This window comes from Lepus europaeus, chromosome 19 (genome assembly GCF_033115175.1).
Source record: "Lepus europaeus isolate LE1 chromosome 19, mLepTim1.pri, whole genome shotgun sequence".
Taxonomy (NCBI): domain Eukaryota; kingdom Metazoa; phylum Chordata; class Mammalia; order Lagomorpha; family Leporidae; genus Lepus; species Lepus europaeus.
The window spans coordinates 44,826,801-44,844,312 of record NC_084845.1 but is presented as its reverse complement, the minus strand read 5'-3'; the positions used below and the strand labels follow the sequence as shown (position 1 = coordinate 44,844,312).

At 60.3% G+C, this 17,512-nt stretch overlaps 1 protein-coding gene across 3 annotated transcripts in view; it reads left to right on the top strand.

Moving 5' to 3' along the window:
• Positions 1-3,311: 3,311 nt before the first annotated feature.
• Positions 3,312-17,512, top strand: part of KIFC3 (kinesin family member C3) — a 34,977-nt gene continuing 20,776 nt past the window's right edge. Inside the window, exons 1-4 of one of the 3 annotated variants that reach the window (XM_062175866.1) lie at positions 3,327-3,384; positions 8,189-8,399; positions 11,317-11,459; positions 14,853-14,997. In XM_062175866.1, the coding sequence (XP_062031850.1) occupies positions 8,228-8,399; positions 11,317-11,459; positions 14,853-14,997 (460 nt within the window). In that variant the 5' untranslated portion in view covers positions 3,327-3,384; positions 8,189-8,227. Of the gene's footprint in view, positions 3,385-8,188; positions 8,400-8,678; positions 8,761-11,316; positions 11,460-14,852; positions 14,998-17,512 lie in introns of those variants that run through there. The other 2 variants (XM_062175868.1, XM_062175867.1) reach the window with 2 other exon arrangements.

Sequence of the window (17,512 nt, the reverse complement as noted above, 5' to 3'; positions counted from 1 at the left end):
CAGGTGCCCAAGCACTTGGGCCATCCTCCGCTGCCTTCCCGGGCCATCAGCAGGGAGCTGGATCAGAAGTGGAACAGCCGGGACTTGAACCATCGCCCACATGGGATGCTGGCACCACAGGCGGAATACTAACTCACTACCCCACAGCCCCAGCCCCAGAACATCTCTTCTTCATGTCCCGGATTTCTTGGTCCTTCGAGGGACTGTGCTCTCACACCCGTATACACAGGATGGCCCTCTGGGTGTGCCCACACATCCTTGGGGGCTCCCCGCTCATGTTCACTGCAGGCGGGATTCATCAGCGAACTTCCTGAGGCCCAGCTTGTCTCCTGAAGACAGGCTCCGATGGCGCGGGCGCTCGGGGTTAAATGGGTTCGTGTTTATGAAGCGCTCACTGCAGTGCCTGGCACAGGGCTAGCTTAGAAGTAAATGGTGTCTATTATGTGCCCAGAAAAGGGAAAAAGGCTGTACTACAGTGTTGGCAGGGTTTATCTCCAGTGGGTGGGATAAGGGTTACAACGAACATCTAATCAGAGAAAAAGAACACTAAATGTTATTAAGTTAAAATGCTGGCTCAGGCTTGCCGGAAGGAACCTGCAGTTCGTATAAATGTACCGCCTCCCAAGTAAGACCAGCCCCCTGCCCCGTTTCACACCAGGACTTGGAAGGCAGGCGACCCACCCTCCCACCAACTGACAGGGACCACAGTAAAGGGAAGTGTCTGGGTGCCGGCCCCAAGGCTTTCTCTCCCATGGGGAGGGGCTTCAGGGGGCTTTGGCTGTCAATCAAGCTCACCAGGGAGCCTCGCTGGGAGCCTGCCATCTAACCCTCCACTGAGCCTTCGCTCAGGAATCTCAAATTCAAACAGGCCCTAGCCCACGTCCAGTGGGAGGGACGGTGACTGTCCTGACCTGGCATCCAGAACATTCGGAGGCCCAGGCCCTGGTAGACTGCTAGCCCCAGGCCTGGGCAGCCACAGGAGACAGAACTCGCCTGGAGCGCCAGGACCCTGCAAGCTTCCCCCTTGCTCCTCCTGGGCCACCCTCCGCCAGCCAGCAGGAAGGGCCCCATGCCCACCCTCCTCGGATTACCTGCAGAGCCATCAGCTTGCTTGCTTTCTCCTTCCGCACCCTGGAGGGAGAATACTGCTGCTAACCCTGGAATCAAACGCGCCTCTGTCTGGGAGACAAAGAACAGAGCAGCTCCTCCGGGTCAGCTGTCTGTCCTGCCCGCCCGGCTGAGTCTCCCCCAGGCCCCCACCAGGAGCTCAGGAGCCCCGAGGGGAGGGCCTTCTGGGGCTGAACTGGGAACTGCTGCCTGGGAGCTGCTTTCGCTGGAGCGGAAAAGAATATTTTACCTTAAAAAACCCCCGAGCAGCTTTGCCGCACTGAGATGCTCATTTGCTGGGCTTGGGGGAGGGGAGAGGCTTGGAGGCAGCTTGGCTTCAGCGTTGGCGCTAGACAGCGTGACAGCGCGTGTGCCACAGCACGTGACAGAGTGTATGTGCACCATCTCCTGTGCAAGAGCGAGCATGTGTAAGTGCCTGCCGGGATGGGAAGAAAGTGTGTGTGTGTGTGTGTGTTCGAGCGAGGCTGCTAAGGACAGCGAATGAGCACGTGAGAGGCGTGCACAGGGTCCTTCCACAGAGTCACTGAGGAGCCGGTGTTGCGGTGCAGCGAGTCCAACTGTGCCTCGGGACGCCCGCAGCCCATATCAGAGTGCAGGTTCAAGTCCTGGCTATCCTGCAATTCTGATCTAGCTTCCTGCTAACATGCCTGGGACTTAACAGATGATGGCCCAAGTCCTTGGGTCTCTGCCACCCAAGTGGGAGACCCAGATGGAGTCCCTGACTCCTGACTTCAGCCTGGCTCAGCCTTGGCTGCTGTAGCCATTTGGGGAGTGAATGATGGAAAATCCTCCCCCTCTCTTTCTCTCTCTTTCCCTCTGTCTCTGTCACTGTACCTTTCAAATTAATAAATAAATATTTTTAAAAATGAAATCAATAAATATTTTTAAAAACCAAATAAAATTCATGGAAAAATTGAATTAAAGGGCTGACAATTGGCACAGTGGCTGCTACATATGACACTAGCATCCCATATGAACACTGATTCGAATCTAAGCTGCTCTACTTCCAATCCAGCTCTCTGCTAATGCACCTGGGTAAGCAGCAGATGATCCAAGTGCTTGGGCCCCTGCCACCCATGTGGGAGACCCGGATGGGGTTCCAGGATCCAGGTACAAGCCTGACCGGGTGGCAGCCATTGCAGCCACTTGGGGAGTGAACCAGTGGATGGAAGATCTGTCTTTCTCTCTCTCTCTAACTCTGCCTTGCAAATAAATAAATAATTTTTTTTAAAATCTTCTACTGCTGCTATCCCAGTAACAGAGAGCTGGATCAGAAGAGAAGCAGCAGGGACTAGAACCGGCACCCATATGGGATGTCGGTGCTTCAGGCCAGGTCTTTAACCCACTGTGCCACAGTGCTGGCCCCAATAAATAAATCTTTAAACACCGAATTAAAAGGTATCAATGCATGGGACTACAGCTTGACCTAGTAGTTGAGCCACCCATTGGGACACACCCATTCCAAAACAGAATGCCTAAATTTGAATCTTGGCTCTGTATCCAATTCTAGCTTCCTGCTAACGTTCATCCTGGGAGACAGCAGGTGAACGTTCAAGTACTTGGGTCTCTGCCACCATGCATGCATAGAGAGACATGCATTGAGTTCCTGGCTCCCTGCTTTTGCCTGGCCCAGCGCCAGCTCTTGTTTGCATTTGGGGAGTGAAGGTGAGATCTGTTTTTCAAATAGATAAAAGGAACAAAAACTGAACAGAGTAAACCATCTTCTATGAACTTTCCGGAGCACCTTGTATGTGTGAGTACTGGCTAGGATGCACGCACTCTTTGTCCCAGGACTGACGCGTTGCTCACCAGCACGAGGGAGCGCGCAGTGTGCACCACCGGGTGTGGGCACGTGTGTGATAACTTCCTGGGTGGGCGCTGTCCGGCGTGTGCCGGCATGTGTGTGGCATGCTCTGCGCCCGAGACCGTTCGCGAAAGCAGGAGCACGTGTGCGGGCGCCCGTGCCCCCGCGGCTGGCCGCACACACCGACACCAGCGTGTGCGGGGGCGCGCGCCTGGGCCCGCGCGTGCGCGTGAGAGCGTGCGCGCGCGCCGCCCCCCCGCCGGGGTCGGCGCCGGTTGCCATGGGAACGCGCCGCGGCCCGAGTTAATCATTTCCTGTGGAAAGTGTGCGGGAGGGGCGGGAGCGGGGCGGGCCGAGGAGGCGGCGGCGTGGAGCTGCCTCCCACCGGCGGGCCGGGCCGGGCCGAGCCCCGGGCGCTGCGGCGACGCCGGGATCCTGCCTCCGCCGGGCCGGTGAGTCGGGGGCCCAGGCGGGCTGGGGGCGGGCTGGGCGCTTGGGCTCCGCCCGGTCCGCCGTTCGGGGCGCCGCGTCCGGGCCGGCCTTTCCCACGGGACCCCTGTGCCCCGGCCCGCCAGGGACGCGGGGAGAGCCGGGCCCCTGACACCCGGCCCTGCGCAGGCCCCCGGCGTCGTCCAGCGGGAGCCGAGGACCTTGCTGGGAGCCGAGCACGGGGCCAGCACGTCCCCTGGGATCGGAGCAGGCTCGGTAGCCGATTCTGATTTCATTGGCCGGGGGAGAGCGCAGACCCTACCTGGGAGCTGCAGTGCCAATCAGCGCCGCCCCCTTTGCAGGGGTCTCCTGCTCCCACCCACCCCGTCCCCCTTGGTCCCTCCCACCACGGTCAGTTCTGGCGGGGCACAGGGTGGGGTGCGCCAGTCCCGCGGTCAGGAAGGAGGGTCCGGGCCGGCCGGGGCCCTGTTGGGCAGTAAGGAGAGGGCCTTTGACAGCTGCAGCTGGCAGGGGGCGGGGGTCCCTGCAGGGAGAGTGAGCCCAGGAGCCACCCGTTTCCACCCACCCCCACTGCGAGTTAGAGCAGAACTCTGGCCGGCGCAGTGAAGGGCCTGGTCCTGGGAGATTTTAAAGAGGAAGCTGTATTTGAATTCTAAAAGGCCGTTTGCAGCCCCACTCCCACCGCCCAACACGTGTGGCTCAAGGTTGGGGGTGACGGCCACCTCTGGCCTTTCACCTTCCCTGGCGTTCCCTCGGGGCCGAGGCTGGGTGAGCACCCACCCTTGTCCCGCTGCCGTGTTCCCCGTGCCCTTGGCCGGCGGGAGCTATTTGCTAGGAATGCAGCCTCAGAACCCGGCCCTGTGTTCGCAGTGTCCGGACATGAGGGACGCTGGTGCCGAATTCTGCTGTCTGTGTGGACACCGGGGCGCAGAGGCTTGGAAATCTCAACCCCTGCGCTGCCTCTCCCCCCAGTAGGCCTGTCCCCCTGCAGCAGTCTGTGGGCAGCTGTCATCTGGTCCCCCGTCTCTGCGGGGTCCCTGGTCTCGGGCAGGACCAGAGCCTAAAGCCACAGAGCCAGTTGGCCTCCTCTTCCTTCCACCCCCCGGCCCCCCAGCCAGCTCCTCTAGATCCCCCCACCCCTGGAGCAGTCACTGCAAAATACGATGTTCACGTTCCTGGCGTGGGCCAGTCTTGTGCCGAACACGTTTATACACACACTGCTCTGACCTGTAAGGTGGCTTCTCCCCATTTGGTAGAGGGAAATGGTGAGGCACAGAGGGTCAGAGTCATTCTCCCAAGGTCACACAGCTAGTGAGCGGCAGAGCCAGGGTTGAGCCAGCCTCCTGGCCTTACCCTGTGAATCCCAGGTAGGCAGAGGTCCCGGGAAGCCGGAACCCGGAAGCTGGGTCAAGTGTGAAATGCCTGTGCAAAGGAGGAGAGAGAGGACCTCTTTGTGGGTCCAGACCCTGGACTCATTTGAGATTCCCTGAGACGTTTGACCTTCACAACCGTCCTGCTGCTAAATTCAGCTGCTTCCTCCTCTTTGGGATCTAGCACGCCCTTCCTCTTTCTTCCTGCCGTCTTCCTGGCCGCCTCGCTGGCTTCCCCTCCTGATAGCCGCGGGAACCTTGTCTGCTGGCGCCCCGTAGCCTCACGGATCTCCCTGACACCCCCGCTGCCCGTGGAGTCAGCCTCAGCGCCCTGCAGCCGGGCACGCAGCTGCACCAGCCCTCCCCCGGCTCTGCCGCTGTGCCCAGCTTTGTGCCAGACAGCCTGGAGACCAGGGCGGCGCTGCCTCCCTCGGTCTCCTCCTTTGCGCGCTGCTCCGTCTTGGTTCCCCCGTGGCGTCTGCCCACGTGTTTGGATTGGCCTCTGCCCCGTCCTTGGGCACACACTCCTGTCCTCCTTCCAGCGAGACTGCATCCGGGAGCCTCCTCCTCCAAGCTGTCTTCCTCGGTCCAGGAAGCAAGGGCCCGTGATGCCATCCTCCCGGGGCCCAGCTCTGGGCCTCTGGTACAGGATCTTCAGGCCCACGGCCAGTGCTCTCAGAGCCTCATTCACCCCCGGTTCTCTGTCTACCGGCATGTTCAACCCTGTGCTCAGTGTACCACGTCCTCTGGTGTGTCCTCTCCTTCTCACCCTGGCCAGACAGCCCCGAACAGAAGGGGGCTGCTTGTTCTCCAGCCCTTACCCCACCCCTCAAGCCTTCCAAGCCTGCTCTATGCCCTGCTCCGTTGACCACTGTCTTTTTTTTTTTTCTTTTTAAAAGATTTTATTTATTTATTTATTTGAGACATAGAGTTACAGAGTGAGGGAGAGGGAGAGAGAGAGAGAGAGAGAGGTCTTCCATCTGCTGGTTCACTCCCCAAATGGCTGTAATGGCCAGAGCTGAGCCGATCCAAAGCCAGGAACCAGGAGCTTCTTCTAGGTTTCCCACGCGGTTGCAGGGCCCAAGCATTTGGGCTATCTTCTGCTGCTTTCCCAGGCCATAGCAGAGAGCTGGATTGGAAGTGGAGCAGCCACACATGAACCAGTGCCCATATGGGATGCCAGCGCCACAGACAGAGGCTTAGCCTTCTAAGCCACAGCGCCAGCCCCTGACCACTGTCTTGAGGAGCCCCCAGGGCCTCCACCTGCCTCAGCTTTCTTCCTTCCTGTCCCTCCCATCGGCTCTCCAGTCACTGCTGGGACTGCAGTTGATGGTGCACCTGCCGCCTGCCTGACATACCTTCTCCAGCCTCCTCACTGCCCCTGTGCACCCTGTCCTCACCCAGCTGCCACTCCTCTTGCTCAACCTTTAGTGATTGTGTCCTCACCTCTGGCGTCAGTGGCTGTCTCTCACGCCGAGTCTCAGTGTCCAGCCCTGACCTCTCTCCCAGGTTTCAGTCTCAGCAATTGTATGTGTGCCTTTCAGTTCATCCACCCAGCGAGCCGTACAGAATGCGTGATGTGGGCACAGCTGCAGGCTGGGTGCTGGAGCCAGAGTGGTTAGGGGTAGTGGACGTCGTTCAGACAGACAGCTTTCCTGCCTACAGGAAGTGGTCCTTGCAGTGAGCTGGGGGGAGAGGTAGCTGCACTAGGAGGTACCTTGGGCACCCCCAACTCAATCTGTTTTTTAAATGTTCAATTTGTTTATTTGTTATTGTTGTATATATTTCAGCTGGTTTTTTAAAAAAGATTTATTTATTTGAAAGTCAGATTTACAGCAAGAGAAGGAGAGACAGAGAAATAAGAGAGATCTTCCATCCCCTGATACACTCCCCAAATAGCCGCAACAGCCAGGGCTGGGCCAAGCTGAAGCCAGGAACCAGGAGCTTTATCCAGGTCTCCCATGTAGGTGCAGGGCCCAAGCACTTGGGCCATCCTCCACTGCTTTTCCCAGTCCATTAGCAGGGAGCTGGATCAGAAGTGGGGCAGCTGGGACTTGAACTGGTGTCCATATGGAGTGCAGGCACTGCAGGATGTGGCTTAACCCACTGTGCCACAGCACCAGGCCCCCCAGCTCAATTTTTTTTAAAGTTTAAACAAGTGACTTCAGTTTCTACTGTAAAAAAAAATAAGATTTATTTATTTATTTGAAAGGCAGAATTACAGAGAGGCAGAGGCAGGAGGAGGAGAGAGAATCTTCCATCTGCTGGTTTATTCCCCAAATGACCGCAACAGATGGAGCTGGGATGATCTGAAGCCAGGAGCCAGGAGCTTTCTCTGGGTCTCCCATGTGAGTGCAGGACCCCAAGCACCTGAGCTATCTTCTACTGCTTTCCCAGGCCATAGCAGAGAGCTGGATCAGAAGTGGAGCAGCTGGGTCTTGAACCAGTACCCATATGGGATGCCGGCACTGCAGGCGGTGACTTTACCCAGTACACCACAGCGCCGGCACCCCCAACTCAATCATAAAACCAAAAGCAAGCTCCATGTTGCCTCTCCAGGCTGATTTGCCTTCTTCTGTAAGTGACATCACTGGGCATGAGACTCTAGCTTGGTCAGCTTAAATGCCCTTAAGGCTGCTTTGCACATAGTAGGTGCTCAGTAAAGTCTTGTGCAGTGCATGCTGGAACTCTGGTCCCTTTGTTCTGTTCACGAGGGGCCTGTGAGGTTTTCTGTCTCTGATCAGTGCCCTGCACACCACCTGGTGCCCGGCACCGACCTCCCTACCTCCAGCCTCCCTGGATCCCGTTCAGACTGGGAGGCTTGATTGGAACGTTTATCTCCCTTCTGACCTGGAGCTTGGAGGCTGCATCGCTCCTGATTAAAGAGGACTCCCTTCCCCTCCCCGGCAGGGACCTGACCCACAGCAGGCATCTGATAAGTAAGTGGTAAATGAGGAATGGATGAATCTTGGGATCTCAACAGCTGACGTGGAGCCTGCCCTGCTCCAGGCACAGCGAAGGCTAGGCGGCTACACGAGGGAGCTAACTTTAAGAGAATCTGCTGCAGAAACGTCTAGCTTGGCACTGGCCACAGCCAGGGCTTTCCCAAGCCCTTGTCTACAGAGCAGCCTGAGGCTGACGGTTCAGAAACTAAGACGTCTTGGAGAAGAAGGACCAGACTTCGGGGTAGGGGAGATGCTGCTGCTGTGGTGCCTTCTCCAGGTGGGGCCATGACCTGTGCACTGTCTGTCCGCTGGGCTCAGGGGCGCGCCCCGCAGGGTGCTGCACACCCACACCTTCCTGAGCCTCCCTGCTCAGTAGCAAGCACCCTGCAAATGGTGACAGGTCCCATTTTGTGCTGGAGGCCGCCGCTGGGCAACAGGTGACCCGTGGTCCCCCGACCACTGGAGCTCATCTCCCGTCATTCTCTCCACAGGCTGCCCCGAGCCCAGAAGAGGCCGCTGAGCCCCGGGCCATGGTCCCCTCTCGCAGGACGTGGAACCTGGGAGCCACGCCCTCGCTGCGGGGCCTGTGGAGAGTGGGCCGGGCCGTGGAGCCGGAGCCGGGGATGGCTCGCCCCGCCCCAGCCGCTGCCAGCCCGGCCGCCCGCCCTTCCCCGCACACCGGCCCGGGGAGGTTGAGAACTGGTGAGTCCGCATTTTTAAAATGCCTCTTTATTTCCCGGCCTTCCTCCAGATCGCAGAGATGAGACTGAGGTTTCTCGCCCGGTTCCTCAGTCAGAGCTGTCAGGTAATTACAGGGTAAGCGGCAGCCCGAGCCAGGCGGGCTGGCGGGCGGGCGGGCGGGCAGGCACAGTGCCCCGCGCTGCCTCGCCGGGCGCCCCTTCCCTGCGCCCTGCCTGGACGCTGGGTTAAACTTTAACAGTCCCTGGAACGGGAAAGGGAGGAAGGACAACCACGGTCTCGGTGACCGGGCCCTGCTGGGGCTCTGCTGTCCGATCTGCCGGTCCCAGGCCGAGCGCTCCCGGGCTCGCAGCTGGTAAACAAGGTAGGCAAGCGGTGGCCGGCCGGGGCGCCCTGCGCCGCGCTGACACTTGATCCCGGCTGGGCTGGCCCGAGGGAGGCGTGAGGAGTGGACTGCGGCTGCCGGGGAGCGGCCTGGCGGGCTTTGGGTGCCCATGTGCTCTGTCTGAGGTGCCCTCCAGGCGGCTTCTGTAGGTAGTAGGGCAGCACGGGGCAGGGACGGGGAAGGGGCCCTGGGGAACTGTCGGTGCCAGCACGCCTGTCTGGGTCCTGTCCCCGGGCGGGCGTGCGGCCACCTAGGAGTGCTTGGCTCCTCTGGTGCTGGGTGGGGCTGGATTGTGGGGGCCGGGGAGGTGCCCCGACCCTCTCCGGAGCTCTCCCTGGCAGGGTGCTTTGGTTTGTCAGGAGAGAGGGCTCTCCCGGCTGGCTGGCTGCCTAAAGGGTTTTGCTGTCCGTCACTGCTGCCCGACACGGGGATAGGGGTTGTTACCAGCTGGTCTCTGGGCCATCGGGTTCAAGCCCCTGCATGCACAGAAGGGGAAACTGAGGCCCAGAGCAGGCACGGGGCAGACTCCTCTTCTTTCCCGCTCTCCTGTGTTTGTGCCATCAGCGGCAGCCAGCGGGCCGCCTCCTGAGGTCTCCCTGCTTTCCGGGTTGCCTGTGGCCAGCTGGGGATGACCCAGAGGGGCCTCTGGGAAAAATGTGGCGTTTAGGGACCGGTAGAGCCAGTGTCCAGGAGGGGGCAGAGGGTGCTCTCCTCCCTGCGAGGATGTCCTTAGGATCACAGATATAATAGGAATGAGTTTTGCCTTTCTGGTAGAAAAGAGAAAAAAAGAGAACTTAGAGAACTTCAATATATAAAAAGAAACTAGGAACAGCCTGTAAGGTTGTCACTGAGGGTTTTGTGCAGCCCCTGCCAGTCCTGTGTGCGCACGCGCTCGTGGGTCCCTTAAACAGGTGCTGTGGAGGCTGTGGCCATGCGGACTCACGACAATGACCAAGCAGAATTCAGTATGAGAAGTGAAGGTACAGCACGTGCCAGCGGGCGGGTGCACAGCCCCCTCGACCGCTCTGGGCCCCTTGGCACCCCCTCACTGCCACCCTCTGCAGGGTAGCGCAGAGTGTCCGTTGGCACCCGGTAGTGGAGTACTGGCTCTGGGTGACCCGAGCACACCCTTTTTTTTTTTTTTTTTTTTTTTTTTTTTTTTTTTTTTTTTTTTACAGGCAGAGTGGACAGTGAGAGAGAAAGACAGAGAGAAAGGTCTTCCTTTGCCATTGGTTCACCCTCCAATGGCCGCCGCGGCCGGCGCACCGTGCTGTTCCGATGGCAGGAGCCAGGTGCTTCTCCTGGTCTCCCATGGGGTGCAGGGCCCAAGCACTTGGGCCATCCTTCACTGCACTCCCTGGCCACAGCAGAGAGCTGGCCTGGAAGAGGGGCAACCGGGACAGAATCCGGTGCCCCGACCGGGACTAGAACCCGGTGTGCCAGCGCTGCAAGGCGGAGGATTAGCCTAGTGAGCCGCGGCACCGGCCTATCCGAGCACATCCTTAACCCACTTGAGCCGCTGGTTCTTTGCCAGTCCAGTGGGGAGGTCGTGAGCTGATGGCAGTTGTGGTCCAGATGGGATGCATTTGTGGGGACTGTATGTGTGCCGTCCTGTTAGATCCTCATCACAGGGCTTTGAGGCTGTCTCATTAGCCCCACTGTACTCACAACCAGCCAAGCCCGAGCTAGGTGGGAGCCAGGCGTCTGGTGCAGCAGCTAAGACAATGCCTGGAATGCCTGCCTCCCACATCCGAGTGTCTGGGTTCAGGTCCCAGCTCTGTCCCAGTTCCAGCTTTCTGCATGTGTGCTCTGCTCTGGGAATCAGCAGGTGATGGCTCAAGCAAGTGCTTGGGCCCCGGATGGAGTTCCTGGCGCCTGGCGTCAGCCTGGCCCGGCCCTGGCAGTTGCAGGCCTTTGAGTAACAAACCAGGGCGTGGACGATCCCTGTCTGTCTGTCTGTCGTTTTCTCTCTGCCTTTCAAATATATAAAAAGAAATACATAAATGAAAATGAAAGAGGGGCTGTGAAGCCTGGAAGCCTGGAAAGTGCTTGGCTCCAGGGGCTGGCACTCAGGACACTGTGTCCCCCGGAGTCGCTGGCCCCGCATCTGGCCACAGTAGAGGGTGCTGATGGACGGGGTGGCCTGCCCCAGTCAGCTCTCCTGTCCTGGAGGGAGGCAGTGTGTCACAGGTGCCAGCAGATGTGTTTTAGCCGGTCCTGAGTATGCTCTTGGAGCCAGCAGGGGAGAAGATGCCACCTAGAGGCGGCTGAAGTAATGAAGCCGGCCCCAGGTGCTGGCTGGCATCAGCTTCCTTCTGCCACTGTCTGTAGAGGGCGCTAAAGAGCATGGCCAGCCCCAAAGCCCCTGTGGGGACAGGGAGCTGGTGGGGTCTTGGGCACCCTCCAGAAGAGAACCTGGGGGTGGCCCCTGCTTCTGTGTGGAGCAGGTGGGCGGACAGGTGCACAGGAGCTCAGCCAGAGCGCTGCGCTGGCCCGTAGTCAGAGCTTCTCACCCATCTCTCTATCCCTGGTCAGGGCGTGGAAAAGACACGGTCGGCGGCAGCGACGAGGACTCCAGTGGCCGCAGTGCAGCCCGCCCGGCCCTAGCACAGTGTCGAGCGCTCAGCGTGGACTGGGCTGGCCCTGGGAGTCCCCACAGGCTCTACCTGACCTTACAGGTAAGAAGCTCCCAGCCCGCAGAAACCTGAGGGGCCAGCCGGGCTGGTGGGCATTGGCCCCGTGAACCCCCGCAGCCGGGTCCCCGGCAGGCTCCCGGGAGAGAGCTGGGGACCTGCCGGAGCCTCTTCACCAGGCTGCCCCAGCACGGCCCTGGGAGCCCGCGTCCTTGGGGCAGTTTGCTTCGTTGTCCGGGGGAAGATCTCGCAGGGGGTGACAGAAGCTTTCCTTGCCTAGGAGTTAGGGTGGGAGGATGGGGCCTGCTGAGATGGACTGAGCCCCAGGAAATATCGGGGAGACTGGTGGGTTTGGGGTGCCTGTCGGGCACGTGCACCTGGGGTGGGGTGGGGTGGGGTGGGGGGAGCAACGCTGCTATTCCCTTGTGTGATGTGAGGATCTAAAGCCAGACAGGAGGCTCTGCCAACACCTGGGGTCTTTTCCTTGGCCTCCTCATGGTCACTAACTTCACCCACGTGGGCACCCTCGGCAGTGGCACAGTTGCATGGTGACCGCAGTAATGACAGCGACTGTTTATCGCACGCTGCCTTTGTCCCAGGCAGGACGTAGCTCGTAGCAGCTGTCATGGTCCTCATTCCAGTCTCGAGACACCGTCTGATCCGAGTCTCATAGAGGAAGGTGCAGAGGCTCAGAGAGGCCCAGGAACTCGCTGCTGGCCACACAGCAAGCCAGGGTCTGAACCAGTAACCGTAACTAGCTGTACAGCACTCACACAGGCCAGAGGCACCATGCCTAGACCCCAGATGCCCTCTTACCTTTGAAAAGTGTGCTAGTAAGCGCTTAATGTTTACCCGCTCCTCTTTCCTATCCAAGCGTGTCCTGTGTGTCTGTGATGGTGATCGCTCTTGAGGTTGACCTGCTGTTCTGTGACCAGCTCTTGTTCCCAGCAGTGAGTCTCCATGGTCTCTTCACGCGTGTTCACATGCGGAGAGTAATGCGCCGTGGCCCCGATCCCGGTGTGCACACAGACCCAGTGCTTGATGTGGCTTCCGGGCCCATCTGGTCTTCCGCGGTGTTTCCTGGCCATTTTCGGGCAGTTCAGCTGTGCAGATGGAGGCAGGCCATTCTTTTTTTATCCGCAAGGTCTGGTGAGAGAATAGTTAAGGAAACCAGAGCAGAGCTTGGCTCTGACCTGAGCCGTCGGTAGTTAACTGGGCGGCAGTGGTCAGAAGCCCGCAGCCTGCAGTTGGGCGCGGCTCCATTCTGAGTTTTGATGACAGGGTGCCGGACTGCGTGGCCTGGGCTCAGCAGATCTGCCCAGGATCCACGTCCCTCTGGGCGCCGTGAAGCTCCACTGCTTCAGGTCACGGGGGCGCGTCCCAGGCTCAGGGAGGCGACCCAGTGGGCAGAGGGCCACCCCAGCCTCCGGCCCAGCGGTGGAAACCTGAGGTCCTCCCCACAGAAGCGCTGTAGAAATCCCCAACCCCCCAGGGACCAGGCTGCCCTTCCTGTGGCTTGGCCAGCGGGCCCGAAATAGCGTGACCTTGGCTGAGGTCTGCAGATGGGAAGTGCCAGCTGCTCTGACAAGCCCCTGCCGTGGGACGGCAGTTGGTCCTGGTCCGGGGGGGAAGGGGGGGAGTTTTCCTAACTCCAGGAGGCTCGTGCGCCTCCCTCCCTTAAGTGGAACCTGAAGGCCAGAGGTCATGGGAGGGAGGGAGCAGGTGGCAAAGGATGAAGGAGGAACTCTGCGGGTTGTCCTGTCTCCTCTTTCCGTTCTCTTCCTTGGCTGCTCAGTGACCAAAGTGAAGAGACGCGAAGATGACAGATAATGCAATGAAATCCGAGACCCAGACGCCCCCATATCAGAACTTCCTGTGCGCTGACACGATGCCACAGGTGGAAAAGCCCGCCCCAGGAAACTTTGTGTCGTGCACAGACTCATTAAAGCCGTCCATCAAAATCACCGTCAGGTTCTGTGTGCGTGAAACGGGCACGGACGGCACAGCCAACCTCGGCTCCCCTCCCCACGGTCTGTCCTGGTGTACCGGCGAATGTTCCAGAATACCCGTGGGCCCCAGCTTTGGGACAGGGGATGTTCCGTGTGTAACAGCTGCCCGTGTCCAGTGGCTGGCACTTCCTGAGGACCTGGCCTCGGCTGGCCCCGTGAGGCGGGCGCTGCCGCTGTCGTCTCTGGAGGAGGAAGACAGTGCAGCTTCAGCGAGGGCCAGGAAGCTGCCCGCAGTCACACAGCTCACGCCAGGCAGAGCCAGGCTCCCCACCCGGGCCCTGAGACTCATGACCGAGCATTTTCAGAACACTGAGGGCACAAAGACACGCAAAACCTTGTTAACCCGTGTTGACGTTAAAAAGCAAAAGAAAACACTGTGGATATTTAGAAGGCCAAAAAGGTTCAGAATAAAGTAGGGGCCACTGCCTTCCACTCTCTGCACGTTCCCCCCAGATGCTGAAGAGCCACTGGTTTCCGCCCTTAGCCGCTGCACCATCTCCCCAGCCTCCCAGGGAGAGCCACCTGTCTGGATGTGGTTCTAGATCTGTCTGTGTCGATTCTATCTCTTAGCCTCAAATGGGAGTGTGCCTTACACAGCTGTGCACTGCTTGTCTGGGGCGTCCTTCTTTCTCTTTAAAAACGTTCTTTCTTTCTGAGGCAGAGAAAGAGAGAGAGAGAGATCCCTCATCTGCTAGTTCATTCTCCAAGTGCCCTAAATGGGCCAGGCTGCAACCAGGATAATGGGGCCCAAGCACTTGGGCCATCGCTGCGGCCTCCCGGGATGCCCACGAGCAGGAGGCCCAGTTGGAGCCCAGCCTCTCAGAAGCAGGACACAGGTGTCTTCGCCGCCCTGGAGCTGTAGGGGACTTCCTCTTTCTCTTCTCCCACCTCCTCTGCCGTGTCTCAGCCTTCTTTGCCCGTGTTCCTCCTTGGCCAAGAGATGGGGTTTCCATGGTCCCTGGACAGCCACGTGGTCCTGGTGCTGCGTAGGTAGACTGTGCTGCGTCCTGGGCAGCCCCGAGGGTGCCGTCTGGAAGCAGGGGGCCGTGTCTCTGGGGCAGTGGCAGCCAACATGATGGGGGAAGATGCCCTGAGATGGGTGGGCTTGTGGTGGGGTTGGGACAGGTGTCTGGGATCAACGGGGCTGCCCTGTTGACTCACGCAGGGGCGATCCAAGCTCTGCCTGAGGGCTTCAAGTGCCCATGAGTCTTCTTTGCTGGTGCCCGGGGGCCAGCTGCCCTGGGGGAGGGCGGGAAAGGCAGTGCCACCGTCTCATTGTCCACACCTCTGCCCGAGGGCTGGAGCCTCTGGGCCTGGGTTCGCTCCAGCTGCAGGTGCCTGCTGCTGGAGTCCTGCCGGGTCCCTCCTGGCGCAGGGTCCCTCCCGGCACAGTCCCCTTCACCAGAGGCTTCTGGTTGTGTCTTGGCAGCAGGCCCTGCAGGACAAGGGGTACGAGAGCAAGAGTCAGGGGACGAAAGAAGAGAAGCTCCTGAAGAGGCCGGCGCCGGCCCCCAGGCGGGAGCGGGAGCGGGAGGCCCAGGAAGCCGGTGGCGCCATGAATGTAGAGAAACCAGGTAAAGGAGATTCTGCCCACCGGCCTGACACCCTGGCCAGGCCAGCTCAGGAGGGGGCCCTCGGGGTCGGAGCTGTCCCCAGCCCACCCTTGGCAGCTGTAGGAGCCTGGGCCGCCCCTCCCGGGTCAGGGACAGTGAAGTGTGTGTGATTGCCTGTCCCCGGCCACCCTGCTCCCAGCGCCCCACCCAGTGATAAGAAACCTTGGCCAGCTGGGGCTGGGGTTGAATTTCCCCACGTTTTGTCTTTTCCCAGTGCCTGTCAAAAGCAGGGCAGGGCGGCAGCCGCGCAGGCGCCACTGCCTCTCCCCTGGTGTCCTGCCGTGGCGGGGGTCCGCAGTGTCCTAGGACAGGGCTCTGATTCTGCTGCCTTGAGGCCCAGAAAAAGCTGATGGCGCCACTCTTCTCTGGCAAGGCCGCGATGGCATCCAGAGGCTGCGGTTCTGGAAGATTCTGTAGCCCTCCACCCCGTAGTCTCACAGGTCCGTGCCGGGGCTCCCAAGAGCAAGCCTGAGCCCAGCATCCTCAGCGCGCTCACAGGGGAGGCCGAGAGCGGGCAGACGGAGCAAATGGAGCCGGCCTCCTGCTGCTGCCACAGGTTAACCTGTGTGTCTGAACTTGCCAGGGCTGCAGAGAGCTGCTCCCTCTCTGAGGCGGTGCCGAGCCGTGCTCGCCTATCTGCCCGGGCGGGAGCCGTGACGTCCAGCAGCAGGTGCAGGGCCTGGGAAAGGCGGACATCTCCCAGCTGGCAAGTGGGCTTCTTTATCGGGCAGCAGAGGCTCCGAGAAAGACTAATCCAAGCTAAGAGTGAGGACCGACTCCTGTCTGGTCCCAGCCCAGGGTCTCCCAGGGACAGTACCCCAGGAGGGCCTCTGAGGTCCCCACTTTTTGACCACTGGCCTTCCATGCAAATGCAGCGTGCTGGGCCCCAGGGCCCTGTTCCGCCCGCCTGAGTGTTCCTTTGATCTCACCTTGTCCTACCTTGTGCTTCCTCTGGGGACCTCCTGTAGCATCAAGATCTTTTCTCCCCACCCCTCTCATCCCTAGTAGCCCCTGGTCCCCAGTCGGCACCCTGCACCTGCTGAGGTCAGGAGGCACCTGCTGGGGGGGGGGGGGCTTCTAAGTGTTTCCGAGGCTCCCATGGTTGAAGCAGTGGGCCCAACACAGGGTTCCCTGGTCTCGTCTCAGCCCTGTGGCCTGCAGTCCCCTACAGGCTCTGGGCTCCTTTCCCAAGGTTGTCTTTTGGGCAAGCTGCATTGTCCCACTTCCTGCGGGGAGGGGAGATCCCCGCGGGGCCCCTCCCGCGCATCTCTTAGGTGCCAGCCTCAGCTCTGGGGCCAAGTCCAGCGTGTTCCCTCCCAAACCCCCGCAGCCTACGGACAGCATGCAGGTCACATGCCACCCACGGCAGCCCCGTGTGCAGGCCTGGAAGCGTCTGGCTGCCCTCACTCCCTCTGGAACACATCACAGAAGCCCGGCCAGCTCCGTGTGACACACATGCTATGTCACGTGCAGGCCGCACAGCCAGGGTTCCTGTCCAACCAGGGACTGCCCCAGCCCTGGCTTTCTGGAAGGAGGGAGAAGCCGGCATGCGTGTGCCCTTCCTGCTCTCTCCAGGGAGCCCCTCTTCACCTCTCCTGTCTCCCACCTGTCCACCTGCCTGCCCAGCAGTGCCCAGCCTGCAGCCCCGTGGGGTGGCCTCCCTGCCACCCAGACTGTTAGTCTCCGCAGAGCCGTGAACAAACACACTTGCTGCCTCCCGTCAAGGCTGCCAGCTGGGTCAGGTGCAGGTGGCTTTGTTCACAGAGGCGAGGAGCCCGCCCACTCCAAACAAAGCCCAGAAGCCCTGGGGCTCCAGGCAGAGTGGGGAGGCCAGCAGGTGCCCCTCTGCACTGCCCGCCAGGCCCCCATTGGCACTGCCTGAGGGAGGAGGCAAAGCCTCTGCCCTTCCGCTCTGTCCTGTGCCCGGCTCTGTCCCCTGCGTGCCCGCTCCTCACTGGAGAGCTGCAGACACACACGTGCTGTGACGAGCTTGCCGGGCTCCATCAGCGGACCTCGGGCTCCTCGGGCCTCAATGCTCTGTCCCGCGTCTGTCTATCCCCCACTCCTGGTGGCAGGATGGTGGAAGGCTGTGGGAGGAGAAGGAGGAGGACTCAGCTGGGGCCCCGCCCAGCTCTGAATTGATCATCTTGCACCTGTGCAGTCCCCACATGCCCCTGGCCCGGCTGCATGTGCTGGTCTGTCTCTGCCTCCTGGCCCCTATGTCCCTGGTACCCACACTCACTCCCCTAGCTCTGCCTCCGTGCACCGGTGGGGAGCCCCACTCCTCTGCGGGACACTAGAGGGAGAGAGAGGTGTGAAGAAATCATGTCTCCTGTTCTTCCTCAGCCGCGATTCCTTGCAGACTGGCCCTGGAGAGGGACTGGCCCATCAGGCCTGGAGTGCAAGCTCTGAGAGGGGTCTTCATCCCCCGGAAGCTGCCCGTGGAGGCAGCTTTCCCCGAGGAGGGCCCCAGATG